Raw genomic sequence first — 20,976 nt, 5'->3', positions numbered from 1 at the left:
AAGCAGATTCTGGGGCTCAACACCCAGCTAAGGCAGTCTGTGTCACCATGCTCTAGGCCATCCTGTCTGTAACTTGAGCTGCTGTCCAGTTGGGGCACAGCCTTGGCCTGCGGGGTCCTGGAAGACACTGACAGGCTAATGAGGAGGTGGGACTGGTGTAGTGGTGACAGCCTCCATTTGTGAGCACATGTGAGCATCCATGCTCCGGGGCTCCAGGCACTTTACATGGATCTTCCCCTTTAGCCCCTCAACCCTCCCTGATATGATCCCTACATCCTGACCTCCTGTTTACAATTGTAAACTGCTCCCCTCTGTCCCAGTGATCCTCACATCCTGAGTGGCTTTTTTCCATAGCATTTACAACTGACAAGCACACTTTATAACTCAGTTATTCATTATGCCTGTTGTCAGTTTCTAACCTTGCCCCCACTCCAGGCCAGATGTAAGCTCCACAAGAACAGGAAACTTTGTTTTTGTTCACTGATGAGCCCAAGCGCCCAGAACACTGTCCAGCACATAGCAGGTATCAATAAGTAGCTGTTGAGTGACTGAACTGGGGGACAAGGGCACGGCTCTAGAGCAGCTCTGGAGCTGTGCAAGGCTCTCTGGATTAGAGCCAGAGATCTGGACTTTCATCTTGTCCTGCCGTGCTCAAAACTGCATGATCATGGACCAGTTATTAACTCTCCCCACAACTCATTCCCTTGCCCATAAAACTGGGATGCTAACACTCTGCTAAGATGATTAAACAGACACACACATCCCCAAAACAAACAAAACTGAGTAACATCAACTCTCAAGACAATAGGAGATTATGTTCAGGAAAGCTCTTTGTAAACTGGCTAAAAAAAACAACAAAAACCAGCAGCCAGCTACTGCTATGACCCTGCCCAGAGTGGGCTCACGAAGGGGGCACCCAGACTCTTCTCTCCTCTTTCTAGCAATAGGGCTGGGAGAAGGGAGCCCAGTGACATTTCTGGCCTAACAGCTATGATGACAACAGCTGTGAGACCTCCCCAGTTCCCCCGCTATTTACTGCCTGCCCCCACTCACCCTCTTCTCTGATGCATCTTCTCATACATATGAAACAACATCTGTCCTTTCTCCACTTTTTCCCTCCTAGCAACTCCCCCAAAGCTAATCTCTCCAAAAGAAAGACTGGCCACTGACATTTATGACACTCGGTAACTGTGGCCAGTCCATCAGGGGCAGAGGGCTTTTCAGTATTGCCTGTAAATATCCCTAGGATTGCAATGGCTTTGTCGCTAGGAAACGAAATGTCCCTTTATAAATTCCAGTCCCTTTCTGATAGGTGAGATTGTGGTACACACATCTGTCTACAAGGCAGGGCTTTATGAGATTATATTTCAAAGATGTGATTTTCTTGTTTTTTAATGAGATCAAAATGTTCCATTAAATATTTTCACCTGAGCTTTTAATGATACATGAAAAACAGATCAACTAGATCCTGGCCTATGCAAAATTCTCCAAGGACGGCTTAGTGTTTTGATAGGCTAGCTGCTTGTGATGGAGACCAGGAAGACAGACTCCCTGGAGGACAGACTCCCTGCCTATTCTACCTCCTGTCCTCCAAGCCTCTCTCTGGGCTACAGCCAGAGTGGCCCACCTGAACTGCAAAACTAAAAACTCTATATGTTATTTTAAAAATCTGCCCTCCCCTGCCCCATAGTTGTTTGTTTTCTTCTTCACTACCTGCTAACCTGTTACTTACTTTATATTTAGGCACAGCTCCTTCCAATCCGAGTGGAGCACAGGGCTGGCCATGCCTGACTTTTCCCAGGTGCTATCCTGAGCCGAACACATCCTTAGGAGAATTTGAACAAAGCCAGTTGAACAGATATAACTGATGCTCCCTTTTACTCTTCTCTTGGTGGCTTACCAGCCACTCTTTTATTTTCATATGATTGGGGTTAGAGAGTGAAGTAATCAATTTCAAGCAGAAAATTAGCCAATTTCATTCCCTTTCTAATTCAGAAACAGCTTTCCTTTCTTGTTTTGCATGGGGTAAGGAGACCGGTACTCCAGTTAGCATGCAGGCTTATTATATTAAAGTCCTATTATTATTATTGGTGGTGGTGTTGTTATCTGGCCTTTTGTATCATCAGTAAGATTCAGGTTTAGAAAATCGCATTCTGGGCTGATGAAACTCGATTTAGTTTTTACACCACATTGTTCTGTGGGTCTTTTTAAAAATGCCTTTAATAATACATGACAAATCAAAGAAGATAAATAGGTGATAACCTCCTATTAGGCTTCTCAGACTTAAGGGAATTTGGAAAGTGGAGAGCCAAGGAGGTATGAAATATATATTTTCTTCCAGCAGCTGTCAAGCACTGACTATAATGATCTGTTCTGTGCTCTATCTGGTATGACATAGGAAAGCTTAAGAAGAAATGTGACAAACGGCACAATTTTTATCACTTATCAGAGTGACAGTACAGACTGAGGAGCTATGAGTTTGACAAAATTATTCTCAGAAAATTTGGCAAAATGAGCCATCAGGCCTGTCTGCCCTGACTGGGGCCAGCTGGCAGCTTGCTAACGCTGGCAGGCTCTCCAGCCGGGCCCTCCGTGTCTCAGTGGTTCCCGGGTGAGAACGAATTCAGGCGGCAGCCCTCACAGCCAGACCTCCCTCCTCCTCCTGACTGCAGATGGAGAAGACTGATGCTGTCTTTAAAACTCCATGTGCCAACTTGACATGTCTGTGACGATGTTAAACACACTTAGACTCTCTGACCCATGATTTCTACTTTTGAAATATTTTTAATCCTCACCCAAGAATGTGTCTTTTTTATTGATTTTTAGAGAGAAACATCGATGTGAGAGAGAAACAGCGATTAGTTGCCTCCTCTACATGCCCCAACTGGAGATTGAACCCCCCAACCTAGGTATGTGCTCTGACTGGGAATTGAACCCGCAACCATTTTGGTGCACGGGATGATGCTCCAACCAACTGAGCCACCCAGCCAGGGCCACCAATTCTACTTTTAAGAATTTATCCTACAGATAGACTCAAACAAGTACACATCGATACATATAAGAGGATGTGCTCTGCAGCACTATTACCATGTAAATGATTGGACTTGACCTTTCGTCAAGTTTGTTTCAATAAGTGATTGTCCCCTACATAGAATCAATCACAGCTTAGTTGTTAAAAGTAGAGGTATAGCCCTAGCCAGTTTGGCTCAGTGGTTAGAATGTCGGCCAGAGGACTGAAAAGTCCCCGGTTCAATTCCAGCCAAAGACACGTACCTCAGTTGCAGTCTCAATCCCCGGCCCCTGTGGGAGGCAACCAGTCGATGTGTTTCTCTCACATCGATGTTTCTCTCTCTCTCTCTCTCTGAAAAGCAATCGAAAAAATGCCTTCAGGTGAGAATTTTTAAAAAGTAGAGGTGCAGAGTTACAGTAATGGAAACAGCAAAATACAGTCAAGGACAAATATTCTGATCTGATTTGTATAGAAAGTAAAGAAAGACTAGACAGACGTGCTTGTATAGACATAAAACATTTCAAGACTATATTTCCTCAAGTGTTGACAGAGGCTATCCTCTGGGGATTTTTAAAGGGTAGGGGAACTTACACTTTTCAGCTTATACCCTTTGTACAGTTTGGACTGTCTGCGTGGACACGCAGGAAATAGCATGGCGCTTACGAGTCCATCTGCCTGAAGTCCTGCTCTTTTACCAGCCAAGTAACCCGGGGCGGACTAATCTCTCTGTGCCTTAGTTTCATCATCTGTGTATGGGGATTCATTCAGGAAGCTCTTTGAGTATCTACTGTGTGGCAGGCGTGGAAATACAGAAATGGAATAAAACATATAAGAATATCAGGCCTCAAAGGGTTTCCATTGTAGTCAGAAGAGATGGACAATTAAATATATATATTTATTAAATATATCTATAAATATATATATGCACACATATGTATATGTGTAAAATATTGTCAGATGGTAAAGGATGCTATAGAGAAAAATACAGCATGGAAGAGGAGAGGCAATGGTGTGGGCTGGAATAGGGGTGGGACATTAATAGTACCTACCTCATAGAGTTATTGTAGGGACTAGATGGGTTAATACATGTAGGTCCCTTAGAGCACTCACTATATGTGAATTATTATTATTATTAGCGTATATTACTATAAAATGTAAAAGTAAATGATAACATTTAAATAAGCGCGTGCCCCCAGGAACCTTTGATTAAAATCTCACCTATTCCTTTAATAGTTTTTGAAATTTCAAAATGGGGATATTCTTTTTTCATTTTATAAGCGTAAAATTATGTTGTCCAGCACACGGGCCTTCTTGCCATCATTAAGACTCTTTCCTGCCTGCAAGCGGGGTCCCTCACTTTCACCCGCCAGACCCCTCCAGCCCTAAGCTCACCACGTAGACTCACCCCTCAGAGAAGCCGCTCCAACTTTCCCAATCTAAGTTAGTCTCCTTGTCACAACCTCGCAAAGTATCTTTCATAACACTTAACCAAACTTGTAAGTTGGCTGGCGTGGCTATGTGCGAGTATCAGCTCTGCTTTTCAAGCCAAACTATTCCCCAAGGACCATGGAGGTGGAGGAAAGAGAGAGAGGAGAGGAGGGTGGGCATCGCATGGGCAGAGAGTGGGGAGTTTCCCCTCCTGGCTGGGTGGAGGGGGAAGCAGCTGAGGGGGGGTTTAGAACGAGGTTACCTGGGGTAGAGAAGCCACTTCTACATGAACAATGTGATGTTCTCTAGCTAGCAATCTTCTTTAAAAGAAGGAGTCCCCAGGCAAAGAAGACCTCTGCTACTTGACTATCAGAGCATGAACAAGGTCTGTATTTGCAGAAATAATCTAAATTCTATAGGACTAGACAATTCCTGGTAAGTCCTTTTCTCAGAAGTTAGTCCCTCCAGTGTCTAAGGCAGCATCAAGCCCCTCATTATAGGATTCATCCTGAATGTAAAAGGAAAGTCTAAAAGGTGACTAAACCCACCAAATCTGGATATGCGGTTAGATGGCCCAGACGGCATTTCCCCAAGAGTCACCACTATACCTTGGACTCCTCTCAGGTAGAGTGCAGAGCAGTGGCCATCTCCTATCTATTTTACCCGAAGATGATGATACCTGGAGACCTTAAAATGCTACCAATCTCCAGAGGCCCACCACTGGAGGTAACTTGCACCCAGACTCCATCTAGTGAATTATTCTAATGTGAATACATCTGGCCAGCTTCCAGAATCGAAGGAAACCCATCAACCTGGGATGCATCAGATTACAAACCACTGAAAACTGAGAAACACTATAAAATTCTAAAATTCTAGAAAAGCATGCCCTCCCCCCGAGCTCTGAAGAAATGACATTAGAGAGTGTGGCCCACAGTTCAGCCCTAGCTTTGTATGTCTGGGGCTAACGTGAGTAGGCCTTCATGGAATCTCAGCCTCTGGAGTCACTGACAAGTAAGTTACGATTAGTTTCCTCATTGGGAAAATAATCTGGCATCTTTTGTACAGATGAATGTGCCCACACTCCACAACCCAGCACCCTACTTCTAGGCTTACATCTTCAAGAAATTTGTGCCTGCGCCCCAGGTGACGGGTTCCACAATGTTCAAAGCAGTCTTGTTTGACATGGCCAAACACTGGAAACCCAAATATCTATCATACCCAGAGAATGAATGTTTAAATTGTGAACAAGTCACACATAGGAATATTTTACAACCATTTAGATCCCATAAGACTTAGTTAAGAAAAACTCACCTACCCAAGTTGTTCCAACACGGGTAATAGTGTTTCAATAATAGAACTGATTATCCATTTTAACTTGAACTTTAAATGAATTTAAAATTTTTAAAAATTAAAATGTCATGTCCTCAGCTGTACTAGCCACATTTCAAGTGCTCAACAGCCACAGTTGGCTGGCTGGTGGCAACCACACCTGAACAGCACAACTCGGGACTCTTAACTGCTATGCTCTCTACACCAAAGTCTCAACCATTGCCTCAGAATATCTTTCATCATCTACTCTATTTTCCCTTTCAATTCACCATTAAATTTTTAATTTTTTACCACTATAAGACCATGTTATACTTCCACTAAAAATCTAATGATAACAGCCAGCATTTACTGAGTACTTACTATGCATCAGGAACTGTTTTAAACAGCATACATGTATTAATTCACTTAACTGTCATACTATAGTAATTATGTGGACTCTATTAATATTCCCACTTTAATGATGAAGAAACTAAGGCATGAGGAGATTAGTAGCTTTCCCAAGGTCATAGCAACTGAGTGGAAGAGCTGGACACTGGACCGAGCCTATCCAGACCCCACACTCTGTACCACTATTCTGTTTCTCTCTCACAAATATAACCATAAAAATGATAGTTTGAGTGATAGGATTATAGGTGATTTTTACTATATTCTTTTTAATGTTTTTCCAATTTTTCTGCAAATGAAATGTGTCACTTATATCATTTTAAAAGTTTTTTTTTAAAGTAAAGTCAGATAATTATCAGTCTGGTTCAGTTTTAGTATATATACTCTTACTTTGAGACAGGAGAATATACAAAATGGCTTCTTAAATGTCTTTGGATCTCAAGAAGCTATAATTCTTTGGCCCCTATTGATATTAAACAAAAAAAGACCTTCTTGCCACCTATAAATACTTCATGGCCATTAGAGAATTTTAATCTTCTCTTTAACAAATATGGCAGGATGTCTTAAACAGCCAACCCTGAAGATTCCCAAGGAATCATTTTAAATCTTATGCTTTGGGTGAAACATTTTCTGAGAGCTCAGGGGTCCTGAATGTTTCCTAGATCGACCTGTTTCCCTGTGCAGTTCAAGCCTCGAATGATGTGTCAGAACAAATCCAGGAGGAATTATAAGGTCTAGAAGCTCTGCTCACGCAGTGAGGTAGCATGTCACAGTCTCAGGACCTTCCCATCCACGCAGGGACTGATCCCAGGGGACTCAGGACCAGAAAAGGTGGTTGCTATACTCCCAAAGCTGTTGTTTCTGCATCCTGGCTGGTAGCTCCTCCCGCTCTCCCCGCTCTGAAATCCTGGCAAAGACCCTCGGCTTGCCCTCGCCATCACTGTACACTTTCAGTTCATTGCCAACTCCTTTAACCCTGCCTTCTGCACACTTTTCATATCTATGCCTTTCCACTTATCCACCAGCCACCATCCCATAGCAGCCCCTTTGTTAACCTTCTCCTTGACCTCAGTAACGTCTTCCGGCCTGGTTGCCTGGCCTCCATCCCTCTGCTCTCAGCCTCTGGCCTGCCTCAGCCAGGTTGACTCCGTGCTCATGCTAACCACTCTCAGCAGGCTGCTGCCTGTGCCTGAAATCCTTCAGAATTCTCCACTTAGTTTCTGACTTTCCAACACTGATTTCTAGTGTACCCCACACCTACTCCACATTTCAGCCACCCGGTCTTCTTGCAGTTCTCAGTTCTTTTATATTTTCTACCTGTGGACCTTTGCTCAGCCTCCTCCCTAGAAAGCACCCTTCCTCCATCTCTGCCCATTGAAATTTTACTGATTATTCCAGATCAAGTACCAACTGTTTAAATAAGACTTCTTTCCCTATCAACCTCTATCTTGCCACTCCCACACTGTTTACCATATGTTAACCTTATCTCATCATTTTTATGTCATTATTTGTTCACTTACCTTTTCTGCCTACCAATATTCGTTATGCACCTATGACACGTCGAGCCTATGTACTAGGCACTTTACATGTGTTGTCTAATTTAATTTAATCCTCACAACAGCCTTACGAGATAGGTTTTACCATCCCCATTTTACAGATCAGGAATTGGATGCTGTCAGAAGTTAATTAACTTGCTCAACATAGCATCCTTACTAAGTGGGAGAATCGTCACTCATTCAACAAATGTTATTCTAATCCATGTCTGCCAGATTCCTCAGCCCTATGGGCTTTTCAGTGTAGATTGGGAAGTCCCTTTGGGGGCAATTAACACTGGAGCCTTGGGACCAGGCAGATATGTTAAAGGCAGTTTTCTGCTTCTCTCTCATTTGACTTGGGCTCATCGGGCTATAGGAAATGGTCGGTCCTTTGGCTCTCAGTCAGCACTTAGCCTGGGTGAGCACAGGGCTAAAGAAATGATTCATGAAGACAAACACCATACAGGATGTTTAGTTCCACTGGTGACCCTGATGATTGGAAAACTGGAAGGAATGCCAAGCCCAAGAGCTCAGGTTTAGCAATCTAGAACTCCCTATTTTAAGGAGTTCAACGTTTAGGCCTCACGCCAAACCTCTCTGTTCCCTGATGAGATCCAGAGCCATGCCTCAGGTTTCAGAAACAAGGCCAGAACAGCATTGTTATCATTAGGGTCAGCCTTGGCCTGATAAGAGTCCCTGCCTCTAACACCCAACACAGACTCACAAGAAATTCATGTGCAGAAACAGAACAGACAAGGGCTAGTCTATGCTGAGTTGGTTTTTCACCATTTAGGGTTGGAAGCCCAGAAACTTGCTGGGTCAGTTCATACTGCCAAGCGAAGAATATTATAATAATGGGTTCATTCTCTTCCTTATTGTTTTGGAGTCGAAGGTGTTCTGCTGCCACTGTTTGCTCAAGTCGTGTAAACAGAACCTGCTGACTCCCATGCCTAATGAGCATGAGTCCCTAAGCCACTTTCCCTCTGGCCTGGGGGGTGGGTCTGCCGGTGAAGAAGCTGAGTGGGAAAGGGGGTCAGGTAACTCTAATTTGTGTTTCATTTGTAGTTTCCTTTCAATCCTCAAAGCAATCCTTTTTGAGGTGGGTGTTATTGAAATACCCATTCTACAGATCTAAGCACTGGGTGGTAAGTAACAGGCAGGGATTGGCATGCTGACAAGTTGAGTCCCATAGCTTCCCACAGCCCTAAGCTCACTCTCTGGCAAGATCTTTCGCTTAGGCAGATGTCAGTCGTTTAAAAAGGACAAGATCTGTAACCAAGTTCTCGAGCATCAATGTACTTCCTTGCGTCCAAACCAGAACGATATAGTGTTAAATTTCATAAATGTCTCACATTTTACACAGGCGACAAAGATCTCAGCAAAAAGTGGCAGTTGAACTGTAAGATTCTTACCTTCCACCCAGGAGACTCCCAGGCTGAATTCTCAGGTAATTGAGCTTGTTGGAACTGTTTATCTTACTTGGTTAGAGACCATGAGCCACCAAGGCCAGTAAGCCACAGTCACTGACAAAATCAGCCTATTCCCAGCCATCTTTAAACAGGGCAGAAAGGGGCTGAGTGGAAATGCTGTTGGCCCAGGGCAGGTAGTCACCGGGACTCAAAAGTCTCACTGGGCTCACGTGTTGTATTCATGACGTCAAGCATTTGTACCCACACAAAATTCTCTCCTCTCTCTTCCCACTTCTTCATGGTCTAACATATTTCCAGATAGGGTTGTGGCTGCTGACCAGTTAACGCTAATAACTTAGAAAAAAAAGTATTTCAACTTCTGTTCCCAATAAGCCAAGGTTGTGGGTTTGATCCCCGCTCAGGGCACATACAAGAAGCAACCAATAAGTGCATAAATAAGTGGAGCAAGCACAAAAACACTTCAACTTCTCAAAACCTTAGCCAAGTATGGCATTTGGGATTACTTCTACAGGGCTAGACCCTCGATATATTGTGAAGTTTTTCACATTTCTCAAGAAATAACAGGACAACTTTTTTTTGCCTTCCCCAATGAAGTCCTTGTAAATATTTGTTGCTGCCTCTGCCATATGGTTAAAAAAAGTTACTCAGGGCACAACCAAATATTGTTATTTCAGTACTACAGAAACAACTGAGTTTTACTCCTTAATACCTTTCTGTATCTCTCCAAAAAGAATGTTCAAAAGGCATTTTTGGCTGGAAGGCATTCAGTACCTATTGTCTGAATTATGTTCACAACATGTTAGAAACACCTTGAAAAAGACTGATGACATGTCAGCAGAGGTCAGAGAAGGAAAGAGATTAGTGGAAGGTGAGATATTAGGGAACTCACAGTCTGGTCAAAGGTGGGCCATGTGCCGTCGGGCACCAAGCAAAGTGCAGAGGAAAGCAAAGCTCAGAAGAGGGTCTGCCTTTAGCAGCCAGCGCGGGGACTGGGTGTTTGACAGGGGGGAGGGGACCTGCGGGCCCCTCTCGCACGTCTCCCAGCTTTCACGCTCCTTTGAAGCCATGGTAAAGGCACCGGACTCTCTCCACTCCTTTCCCCTGGCTCCCTAACTTCTTTCTTACCCCACTCCCCTTCCCTACGTTCTGTTTTCCCCCCTGTACGAACACAATCTTTTGTTCTCAACCACTTTTAAGGTAATTTCATCCCAGCTGAAAAAGCCCCTGTGGTCTTCCCTTATTCCGGAGCCCAGGACCCCGCGGCCCGCACGGTGGGACCTTCCCCCGGAGCTCAGCGCCCGAACGGGAGGCGGTCCCCCGGCGGGGGGCCCCCCAAGACGCCTGTCTGCCCCCCGCCGCCCCCATCCCCAAAGGAACCACCCTAAACTCGGGGGCCCCAGAAACTGCCTGTGCCTAGGTGCCCAAGGCCCCGCCGGGATCCAGGGCTTTCTGACTGGAGGGGTCGGGGCGGGGCGGGAGGACAGTACCTCTCTGCAGGCGTGGAGCTCCGGCTCGGCGCCCTGGGTCACCTGCAAGGCGGTCCCAGCCCAGAGCAGCAGCCGCAGGAGCCGGAGTGGGCGCTCGGCCCCTGCCCTGCGTGCGGCCGCGGGGTGGGCGCTGCGCCCCGCATCAGCCATAGCGTCGCCCCGAGCAGGCGGCCGCGCTCAGGTGCTGCGGCTGCTGAGAAGGGGGGAAGATCGCGGGCGCAGGACGCGGCGCTGGGCGCTCCTCAGTCACCTCCAGGCCGCGCCGGAGCCGCTCATCCTCCCTCCTCCCTCCCGCGTCTCCTCCTCCCACGTCGCCCTGTCAACCGCCGCCTCTTTCCCTCCGCGCGGGCGGGGCAGGGACCACGCGGGGCGCCGCCGCTCACCTGCCGGTCGCCATGGCAGCCGGCGCCGCGTGGAAGTGCGCGCGCCCGCCGCCTGCAGTCGCCCGACAAGGGGGCACAGGGTTTGTGTAAAAAACGCGGTGGAGGCCTCCTCAGAGCCACCGCCACCAAGTTCACGTTTCCACTGCCCTTCGAGGCACGGACTACTTATGAGCATCTCTAATTCTGCAGCTGTGGCGTTGACAAATCCTCAACCCAGCAGGTCCTGCGTGTGAAGCACTACAAAGGAGATTGAGACGTTGTCCCTGTTCTAGAGGTTACAGCCTACTAGAGTGGCCTAGAGGCTCTCACCCACTGCCAAGGGGGCCATTTCTGGAGGGCTTACTTCCATCCCGCCGCATGCATCCCTCTACATCTATGCCTCCACACCCATCCCTGCACATCCATCCCTCCACACCCATCCCTCCACATGCATCCCTCCACATCCATCCCTCCACACCCATCCCTGCACATCCATCCCTCCACATGCATCTCTGCACATGCATCCCTCCACACCCATCCCTGCAATGCGTCCCTCCACACCCATCCCTCCACACCCATCCCTGCACATGCATCCCTGCACATGCATCCCTCCACATCCATCCCTCCACACCCATCCATCCACATCCATCCCTCCACACGCAACCCTCCACACCCATCCATCCACATCCATCCCTCCACACGCATCCCTCCACACCCATCCATCCACATCCATCCCTGCACATGCATCCCTCCACACCCATCCCTGCAATGCGTCCCTCCACATCCATCCCTCCACACCCATCCCTCCACACCCATCCCTCCACATCCATCCCTCCACACGCATCCCTCCACACGCATCCCTCCACACGCATCCCTCCACACCCATCCATCCACATCCATCCCTCCACACGCATCCCTCCACACCCATCCCTCCACATGCATCCCTCCACACCCATCCCTCCACATGCATCCCTCCACACCTATCCCTCCACATGTATCCCTCCACATCTATCCCTCCACATTCATCCTGCCACATCCATCCCACCACATCCATCCGGGCCTTTACAGCCAGCTTAACGCGAAGCCTTGCGACTCGTACAGTGTTTAAACCAGGTTTAAGCGAGGAGAGTTTGTTCAGCCAGCAGTTTTCCAAGCACGACACGCGGGCTCTTCCGTCTCTGGACATTCCCATTCTCTCGTTGCTTTGAAAAATCCTTTTGTTTGATGCAAGGGAGAAGGGAGCTTCTGGGTCATCTTTTAGGACTCCTTTCGCCAGCTGAAGCCTTTGGCATTAGTCCTGCACGCCGGGAGGCCTCTGTTTTTTCACCTAAGGCTTAGGAGTGCAAATCCAGGGCTCCTGGGTGTATGCTCAGCAGCGCTGTCCCTCTGGGTTCCCAGGAGCTTCCTCCCGAGGGGCCTCCTTCGTTGGGCCGCCAGGTGGCGCTCTTCTCGGTGGGAATTCACCTGTCATAGGTGGTGGGGCCGTTGCCTGGCAACCGAAAGTGGGCGTTCCAAACAATTGGGAGCCGGGATCCTCGCCGGCAAGGTCGTGTGCGGCTGCGCCGGCCTCCCATCCCTCCTGAGAGCTCTTGCTGGGCATTTCACCATGCCTCCCACCCGAAACCCTTTCCAGCAGCCTACGTTGAATAACGATAATTCTTTCTTGGGGAAACTGAGGGCTTCCAAGGTACGGTGGTTTCTTGTGCAGAGTCCTAGCAGGGCCGACGGCACTCTTCTTTCCGTCGCAGAACTCCGATGAGGACACAGGTCCTGGAGAAATCGGTTTTCAGCCTGCCTCCGTGTCCCCGTATTCAGGTCTGCTAATGTTTCAGAGGCGCCTTTGAGCAAAGAGAAGCACAGCTCCAGTCTAGATGAACTAGGGGCTCTCCCCGCCCAGAGCAGCTCGGTATAATGAGGCTTAAACGGGCCCAGGTTCCACCAAGCCACCCTTTGCCGTTTGGAAGTCTGTCCTCTGAAAAGGTCTGAGGTGTGGAGTGGTAGAAAAGCCTCTGAGGCCACTAGGTCATGCTTTATCCATGTGTCCTCACACCGCCCCTGTCTTCTGGTTAGTGCTGGAATGTGTTTGTGTATCAGCGATTTGAGTATTTAGATGATCCTTTTTCTAACAGAAGTGGCTGGGATGTTTGTCTTTTTTTTTTTTTTTTTTTTTTTAATTTTTATTGACTTATTTGAGAGAGAGACATTGATCTTTTTGTTTCACTTATTTATGCATTCATTGCACGTGCCCTGGCTGAGGAGCTAACCCACAACCTTAGCATATTGGGACAATGTTCTAACCAACTGAGCTACCCAGCCAGAGCCTCCATTGCTCTTCAGAGAAAGGGGGGGGGGGGAGACATCCATTGGTTGCCTCCCCCATGAGCCTGCAACTGAGATAAAATAAATGCCCTTGGCTAGAATTGAACCCAGGACCCTTCAATCCAAGGGCTGACACTCTAACCACTGAGCCAAACCAGCCAGGGCTGCTGGGATGTTTGAAGTGCTGCAAAATAAGGAAAATTAAATAGCAATGGTGGCTTAATAGTATAATCAAAGAGGTTCTTTTTGTTTATTCAACATTTATTATTTACTATATGCCAGGCACCATTAGACAATGAGGACATATACATTAGAAAAAGCGCCTGCTCTAAAGAAACTCCAGTAGAAAAGCCAGACTGACAACAGCAACAGCAAAAATGCTCGCATGACAGCACGTGGGTTGTGACAGTTAGACAGTGTGTCAGGAGAACTGGGAACTAAAAGGAAGCTTCCCAGAGCAGGGGAGCTTTGACATGGAAATATGAGTGAGCTGGGTCAGGTGAGGGAAGAGGTGCAACATGAGTTAGGAAGGAGGAAACAGGTCACCAGCAAGACAAAGGAAGCAGCAGGTTCACATACACCTGGACAGGAGAGAGAGGCTGACCTGTTTGGGGCCAATGAGTCCAGAATGGCTGGAGTGTTGGTGTGAGGTGGAGGAGTGGAGAGAGCAGAAGCTGGAGAAGTGACCTTCCTGATCTGAGTGTGCTGTGTACACCATGCTAGTGAGCTAGAATTTCATCCTGGAGGTGCTGGGAATCTCATCAGGATTTTAAGCACTAGAGCAACACAACAAATGGGTGTTTTGAGAAGCACAAGTGGCAGTGGATTTAATAGAATGGGTGTGAGACAAGAGGGATCAGCTAGGAGGCAGGAGCCTCAGGAGGCAGCAGTCTTCAGGGGGAAGAAAAATGGGCCTAAAGCAGTGATGCAGGGGATGGAGATATGGTGCAGATGTGAGAGAAATGCGAAGGGCAGGGCTGATGGGACTTTGTGGCTGACTAGATATGAGCCCAAGAGAGTGGATGAGTCTAGGGTAACTCCTAGGTTTCTGAGGGCTTAATTGATACCATTTACTGAATGAGGTATCCAAGGGAAGCAGGTTTAGGGAGAAAGATGTTCAGATCAATTACCTAGATGTCACTTTTGTGGTGCCTGTGGGACATTTAAGTGGGGGTGAACAGCAGGCAGTGTGGTTGAGAGTTCTGGGTGGAAGATGTACATCTGGAAGCCACAGCATCCATATGGTGGTTGAAGCCATGGGAAGGAATGAGCTCATCCAGCAAATGTGAGAGTAAGGAAAGCAGAAACTCAACCCCTGGGGAATGCCACTGTCTAAGGGGCCGAGAGGGAACACAGGACTGAGAAGTAACAGTTAAAGGCAAGAGGAAAACCAGAGGAGCTGGGCCCACAGAGGGTGGAGAGAACATTTGAGAAACTCAGAATCATGGTGCCAGAAACTGCAGAGGTCTGATAATATCAGCTCTGGAAAGGATCCACCTGACCTGGCCACAAAGGTCATTGATCACCAGCAAGAGGGATTTCAGTGGGTGCTCAGGGCAGAGGCCAGGCTGGAGAGGGAATGGGAAGGGGGAGGAAGTGAAGGTAGTAAATGATGGCTCATGAAGAATCTGGCTCTGTAGGGAGGGCGACAGAGAGGTAGGTAGATGGTTATAAGGGAGAGGAGCTGGGTCCAGGGGATGCCAGGATGGCACAGGTCTCTGAGGCATAGGCAAGGGTTGGGTTCAGGGAAGAGGGGTTATTCTTGAGTAAAAGGGACTTTGCTTTCTCTGAGATGGAAGGGAGGTGGGTGTGAAGATGGCTTTCATGCTTGACTTTCTCGTTGAAAGACAACCTCATCCCTCTTCTGACAGAGATGACGGGGCATATGTAGCCTTCAAGGCATGGGAAGAGAGCTGCCTATGCTTGCATCATTTATATTTTTGGATTCCTTCTTTCATTTTTTCATCTTTCTTGGTGATAGCACAGTGCCTAGTACATACCGTTCAATTAATGTCTAATCGAACTGAGTCACACAGTGCTTTGCCATGTGTGGGAGGAGAGGGTTCTGACATTGGACAGGTTGATGAGGTTTCTACTAGGTTGTAGTTCAGTCATTAGGTACTGGGGACACAGTGATGAACATTATGACATTTTACACATAACGAAGCAGTTATATGCATTCATGCTTAAATAATAGAGGACTGAATGTCCAATGGAGTTTTTTTTTTTTTAGGAGAGAGGGAAAGAAACAGAGAGAAACATCAATGTGAGGAGAAACATCTATCGGTTGCTTCCCGCCAGCACCCTGACCGGGGATCGAACCTGAAACATGGGTATGCACTATGACTGGTAATGGAACCCACCACCTTTGGGGTATACGGGATGATGCTCCAACATAATTGCATTAGGGTGTCTAACCTTTTCCTGAGACTCAGGATGTCTAAACCTAAGCTCACCATCTTTCCTATCTCTCCCCACCCTTTGCCCCCTGTCCTACTCCACCCCTTTCCCTAGATTCCTGGCCCATTTCTGTCAGTTCTAAGACTGAAGACCTAGGAGGACCAGAAGACTGGGGAGTCTTGCCCCATATTGTTCTTCTCTTTGCAGATGTTGCTCTGTGATTTAATTAAAATAGGATGAAGGGATGGATGTCACTGAAGCTACCATATCAGCCAGGACCTGTAACCAGGTAACCTGGTCCTCATGGGGTGTTTCTTTTGCAGATACCGCCATATGAGAATCCAGCTCACCTTGCTCAGCAACAGGAACCCTGGAATCGGCTCAACTCAACTCTCACAATCACCTCCATGAGGCGGAGTGCTTATTATTTTGAACCTGAGGTACTTAATATTGAAATGCTATTTCTCTTTACATCCAATTAGGACTTATTAATATCCTCTTTGAAAGGTAGTCTGTCCCTTATTGCTTTAGTATCTTTTCCTTTTGTCCACAATCCAAGATCCTACCAAATCTAAAACCAAATACAAATTTATTTGGTTTCTGGGAACTCAGAGGCTTGGGTTGTGCTCCAGTCAATTATCTGGAGCAAATCATTTCCTTACCATACTTCTCACTCTTCTGATTAAAACAAAGATTGAATATAACTGTGAATGAGGTAAGGCCCTTGGAGCCCAAATTGGGGAGAGTATAGTGATTCCCATATGTATGGGGAGAGCTCACTACTTTTTAGACCTAACCATGAGACACAGGTCCATATTGACAAGTCATCGTGTACAACTTGGTGTGTAGGAATTGGTGGACCCAGGCCCAAAAGGGGTTCGCTTTACTTTTGGGGAAGAGCCCAAAAGAACTTGACTAGAGCCGGGGTAGAGGTGGTGCGTTAACCCTGGAGTGCTTGACTTCCTCTGTAGGTACCAAAGGATGACCTGGATTTCCGCTTAGCAGCCTTGTACAACCACCACACGGGGGCGTTCAAGAACAAAAATGAGATCCTGATACACCAGGAGTCCACCCAAGATACCCACGGGTAAGTGGTGGAGGCAGAGCCTCTCCACCCTAGGATAATAACACCAATCAAATAAAGTAATGCACCACCTGGGAAATAGCTATCAATGGGTACTCATTTGTAAAAAGATTCCTGTATTGTTTACCTAGGTACCTGTAAATAATTTCTGCATTTTTTCCTTTTATTATTTTTCCATCACTCTTTATCCCCCATATACCCTCTTCCACCTCCCTCCCCTACGGTCACCACAGTTTTCCATGTCCATGAGTTTTCTTTTTTTCTCAATCCTTTCACACACAACCCAACACTGCCCTCCCATTCCCACCCCCAAGCTGTCTATCTGCTGTAAAAATCTGTCTCTATTTTGCTTATTAGTTCAGTTTATCCATTAGATTTCCACAGTGGCTGTACCAGTCTGCATTCCCAACAGTGCACAAGTTTCCCTTTTCTCCACATTCTCGCCACTTGTTTTTCCTGTATTTTTATTATCTGAAATGAACAGAGAACCTCCAAGATTGTGTTTGTAAAAACAAACAAAATCTTCGGTTAATTCCAGAGGGTAAAAAGGGCCTTGGGCTACTTTATTTTTGAGGTTGCATTTAACTCCTCCCCTCCTCACCTTTCCCCTGCTTGGTTTCATTCTGTTCTGTTCTTCCCCACACCGTCCTCTAGAATCAGCAAGATCCAATCCCCTGGAGAAAGCGTACTCCCTCCCCCACTGCCGCCCATCACTTCCCGAGCCAACATCAGACATTGGACCAGCCCTACGAGGGACTCCATCTACAGCATCCAGGGGTCCATAGGTAAGTTAGGGCAGATGGGTGATGCAAGTTTTTCTAAATGGACCCAGGAATCAGGGAGTTGGGGTGATTGGCTATGGGGGAACAGGGGTGAGGTATAACTGAGGGTCTTGAAAGAGCAGTGATTAAGTTGGCCCATATCAGACTAGTATCAGGGGACATGCTGACTATGGAATGAATTCAATTTGTCTGAGCTTCTAACTCAGCCTTACCTCTAGGGGACAAAAATAGCTACCCCCTATCTGTCCTCTATATGCCAGTTCCTCAGCTGTTACAAGAACCTCCTCTGCAGTGTCCATAAATGTATGGGTGATTACAGGTTCCCAGTGTTGACAAAGGATCTGAAATTCACAGCTCACTCCCTTTTCTCCACAGTGTCCCCTCACACTGCAGCCACCAATGGAGGCTACTCCCGAAAGAACGATGGTGGTTTCTTCTCCACCTAATGGTGACCGGCCCCTGGACTAATTAGTCATAGTGCAACATCCTGCTGCCCACCTCCATTAAAAAAATTTGTGCATGATGAAGCCTGAAGTGTCTCTTGCCCATAGACTACTCTTAAAAGATGGAAGTTTCCCAACTTCTAGAAACTAGTCTTGTTGAGCATATTTGCAAGGATTTAGGATAGAACAGCAAAGTTTCAGGCAAGAGGCAAGTATTCCTATTTTGTAAGCTGGAGTCATTCCAACCCTAGATACATCCATTCAATGTTTCTTGCAAACCTTTGTGTCAGAACTAAGTGTTGGAGAAACAACAATGGACATAGCCCATTGTCTTAAATGAGCTTACAATCACTGTAATTTTAGTAGTTCTATGTAGCATTAATATTGGTCCTGATGTCACTTTTAACAGATTTCTGATCTCCTGGATTTAGTCATCTGCTGGGCTGTACTTTTTGGAGGGAGCAGGGGTGTGGGGGGAATGAGGGGCAGAGTGAAGTGCTCCATCTCCCAGGTCCTACCTCCTTACCATTGTTTTCTCTCTCTCTCCCTCTCTAAAAATCAGTAAAAACATATCCTCCATACTGAAGATTATTCTGGGACTGAAACAAGTTTAAGATTTTTTCAGTTTATTGAGACCAGTGTTTTGTGGGTACCTATGATGCCTTCACTGTTGTGATCTTTGAGTGAAAAGGAAAAATAAACTCTCTGGTATCTAAAAAAACCCAACCAACCAACATATCCTCGAGTGAGGATGAAAGGGTACCTGTATCCTTCTAAGTTCTCCAAGTTCTCGGGGAGACATACGCATGTAGAGACACGCATATATATGCCTATATCCCTTAGCGGCAGACGCCGTACACCGTGCGCTGCACCAGGGGCAGCAGCGTGGCTACCAGTCATCCCGACCAGGCGGGTCTAAGGAAGAAATGGGAGGAAGCGAGGGAAGAACAAAGCCTCGGTCCCTTCCAGCTCCCGCGGGCCCGGGGCGCCAGCTCAATCACCCTCCGCCCTCGGGCTCCAGCGCCCCGAGCCTGCCGCCGTCCACTAGCGCGGCAGCCTCACCCCTCGGGCGGCCATGTGCCCCGGGCCGGCTCAGATCAGAATCGCCTCGATAATCAGCGGCCCGGGACAAGCCCGGCCTCATCTATCTGATCAATTCATCACTTCTGAGCGCCCGGCCCGGTAGAACCGGCTCCGGGACCGCGGCGCTGCCGCCGCCCAAGGGGCCTCACTGCACAGCGCCCCGAGGAGGGGGCTTCGCAGGAGGGGAGCTTTTCATCTCGGGTCGGCCCGGCGGGGCTGGGGTCCCAACCCGATCAAATAAGATCAAGGTGTAGACGGGGGGAGGGGCGAAGGGGGGGTCACGCGCTCGCCTTGCACGCCCAAGCACACTCACACTCATGCGTCCACTCACACACTCGGCCCACACGCACCACCCACGCGACACCGCAGCACAAGACACAGCACCCTCACCCCACGCCGCGACTCTCCCTCCCGTAAGGGACCGGAAGTCCGCACCCTCTTTTCAACACTTCCGCCCCTCCCCCTGCCTCGGAGGAATCTGGGAGGAACCAGCGAGCACACGACCCTGTCGAGTGCGCACTTTACTGCCCTCGCGTGGCTCGGAGGGGAAGCCACGTCTTAGGGACAGGTGGGACAAATGTCCACAACACTGAATCGTGATGGTCTTTTGATCTTTGTGCAGTTACTTACATATTTATACACATATATGTAGTTTTCCTTTGACTTTTGATCCAAGTTCTGGATATAAGGTGATTCAATCTCAGTAATAGGTGAATGACTCCTTTCCACGGAGAAGGCATTTTCTGGTCTTTACCAACATCACCTTCCCCAGGAGTTCCAAAGGGAAAGGTGATTAGATTGGGTAGTCAGGATACCTGTGAAATGAGTAAAGGGAGGGAGGCATATCCCTGTCTTCACAGAGCCCTCTTGCTCCCCAGAACCCGGTGCTGTGGCAGTAATACTGCTGAACCTTTGTTTACTTTCCATTAAAACACTCAGACTTTCAAACTCCAGAATGAGTCAAGTTAAAAACAGTAATAATTGTATAAGTAAAGTTAGCTCCTTTTACAATGAAAGCACAATTTTAACGTGTTTCTTCTCCCTTTTCAATGAAACATGTATGTGGGGGGGGGGAGACAAATCAGAAGACTTGCAGATTAGTAGAAAATTACTTGTAAAGTTATAATCTATACTTTTGCCAGCCTTACCATGCACTTGGAATAACACATAGAGGAAAGTATCCAATTTATGTGTCAGAGTCCCATTGGCTCAAGGGTTTTCTAGGTGTGTGGCTGGTTAACCTAATATCATCTGAATGAAGTTTATGGCTGGTAAGGGCAGATGATACTTGTATTGTATTTTTTTTTTTTTTAAACATATCTTTATTGATTTCGGAGAGAGGAAAGGAGAGGGAGAGAGAAACATCAATGATGAGAGAGCCACTTATCAGCTGCCTAGCCCGCAGCCCAGACATGTGCCCTGACCGAGAATCGAACCCTGATCCCCTGGATCCTAGGTCGACGCTCAACCGCTGCGCCACTCCCGGCTGGGCGATAGTTGTATTTTAATAGCAGTAGTAGGTAAAATGTATTGGGGAGTATCATCTACCTTACTTGATACACCTCAAAATTTATTCATATAGATATATATATACTGATATATACAGTGTAAGCTGATATATATATATCAGCTCCCCCCAAAGGAGAAAGTTCTCATAGATTCTGAAATATACATTCAGTAGCATCACAGTGCTCAACAGGAATTATGGTATTAATTTAAACTAAAAAGGTATACTATGGGCAGAGCCCAAGGGAATATTTGTCAGCAGCTGACAAATGAAATGGACAAAACTGGTAGGGAAAGAAATTTATTTTCAAGGATTTGTGCAGACAATGGTGAATAAAAAATTGTATTTCAACTATAAAAAGCTGAATTCATTCCACCCTGGCATATAGGGTTT

At 47.0% G+C, this 20,976-nt stretch overlaps 2 protein-coding genes and 1 non-coding gene across 4 annotated transcripts in view; 1 reads left to right on the top strand and 2 right to left on the bottom strand.

Moving 5' to 3' along the window:
• Nucleotides 1-10,797, bottom strand: part of ELAPOR1 (endosome-lysosome associated apoptosis and autophagy regulator 1) — a 41,901-nt gene extending 31,104 nt beyond the window's left edge. The window contains exon 1 of the mRNA XM_087827964.1: nt 10,604-10,797. Within this exon, the coding sequence (XP_087684090.1) occupies nt 10,604-10,753 (150 nt within the window). The 5' untranslated portion in view covers nt 10,754-10,797. The remainder of the gene's footprint in view (nt 1-10,603) is intronic.
• The window catches only part of CFAP276 (cilia and flagella associated protein 276), a 52,476-nt gene extending 34,403 nt beyond the window's left edge, over nt 1-18,073 (top strand). Inside the window, exons 1-5 of one of the 2 annotated variants that reach the window (XM_087827963.1) lie at nt 12,572-12,652; nt 16,008-16,124; nt 16,656-16,771; nt 17,423-17,553; nt 17,926-18,073. In XM_087827963.1, coding sequence (XP_087684089.1) covers nt 12,572-12,652; nt 16,008-16,124; nt 16,656-16,771; nt 17,423-17,553; nt 17,926-17,996 — 516 coding nt within the window. In that variant the 3' untranslated portion in view covers nt 17,997-18,073. Of the gene's footprint in view, nt 1-12,571; nt 12,653-16,007; nt 16,125-16,655; nt 16,772-17,422; nt 17,554-17,925 lie in introns of those variants that run through there. The other variant, XM_087827962.1, reaches the window with a different exon arrangement.
• Nucleotides 18,074-19,085: 1,012 nt separating this feature from the next.
• On the bottom strand, nt 19,086-19,495 carry LOC148090846 (small Cajal body-specific RNA 2). The gene has a single exon (XR_015716148.1).
• Nucleotides 19,496-20,976: the final 1,481 nt, after the last annotated feature.

The sequence above is a fragment of the Miniopterus natalensis genome, chromosome 19 (genome assembly GCF_054644295.1).
Source record: "Miniopterus natalensis isolate mMinNat1 chromosome 19, mMinNat1.hap1, whole genome shotgun sequence".
NCBI lineage: Eukaryota > Metazoa > Chordata > Mammalia > Chiroptera > Miniopteridae > Miniopterus > Miniopterus natalensis.
This window is presented reverse-complemented; position numbering and strand designations above follow the sequence as displayed.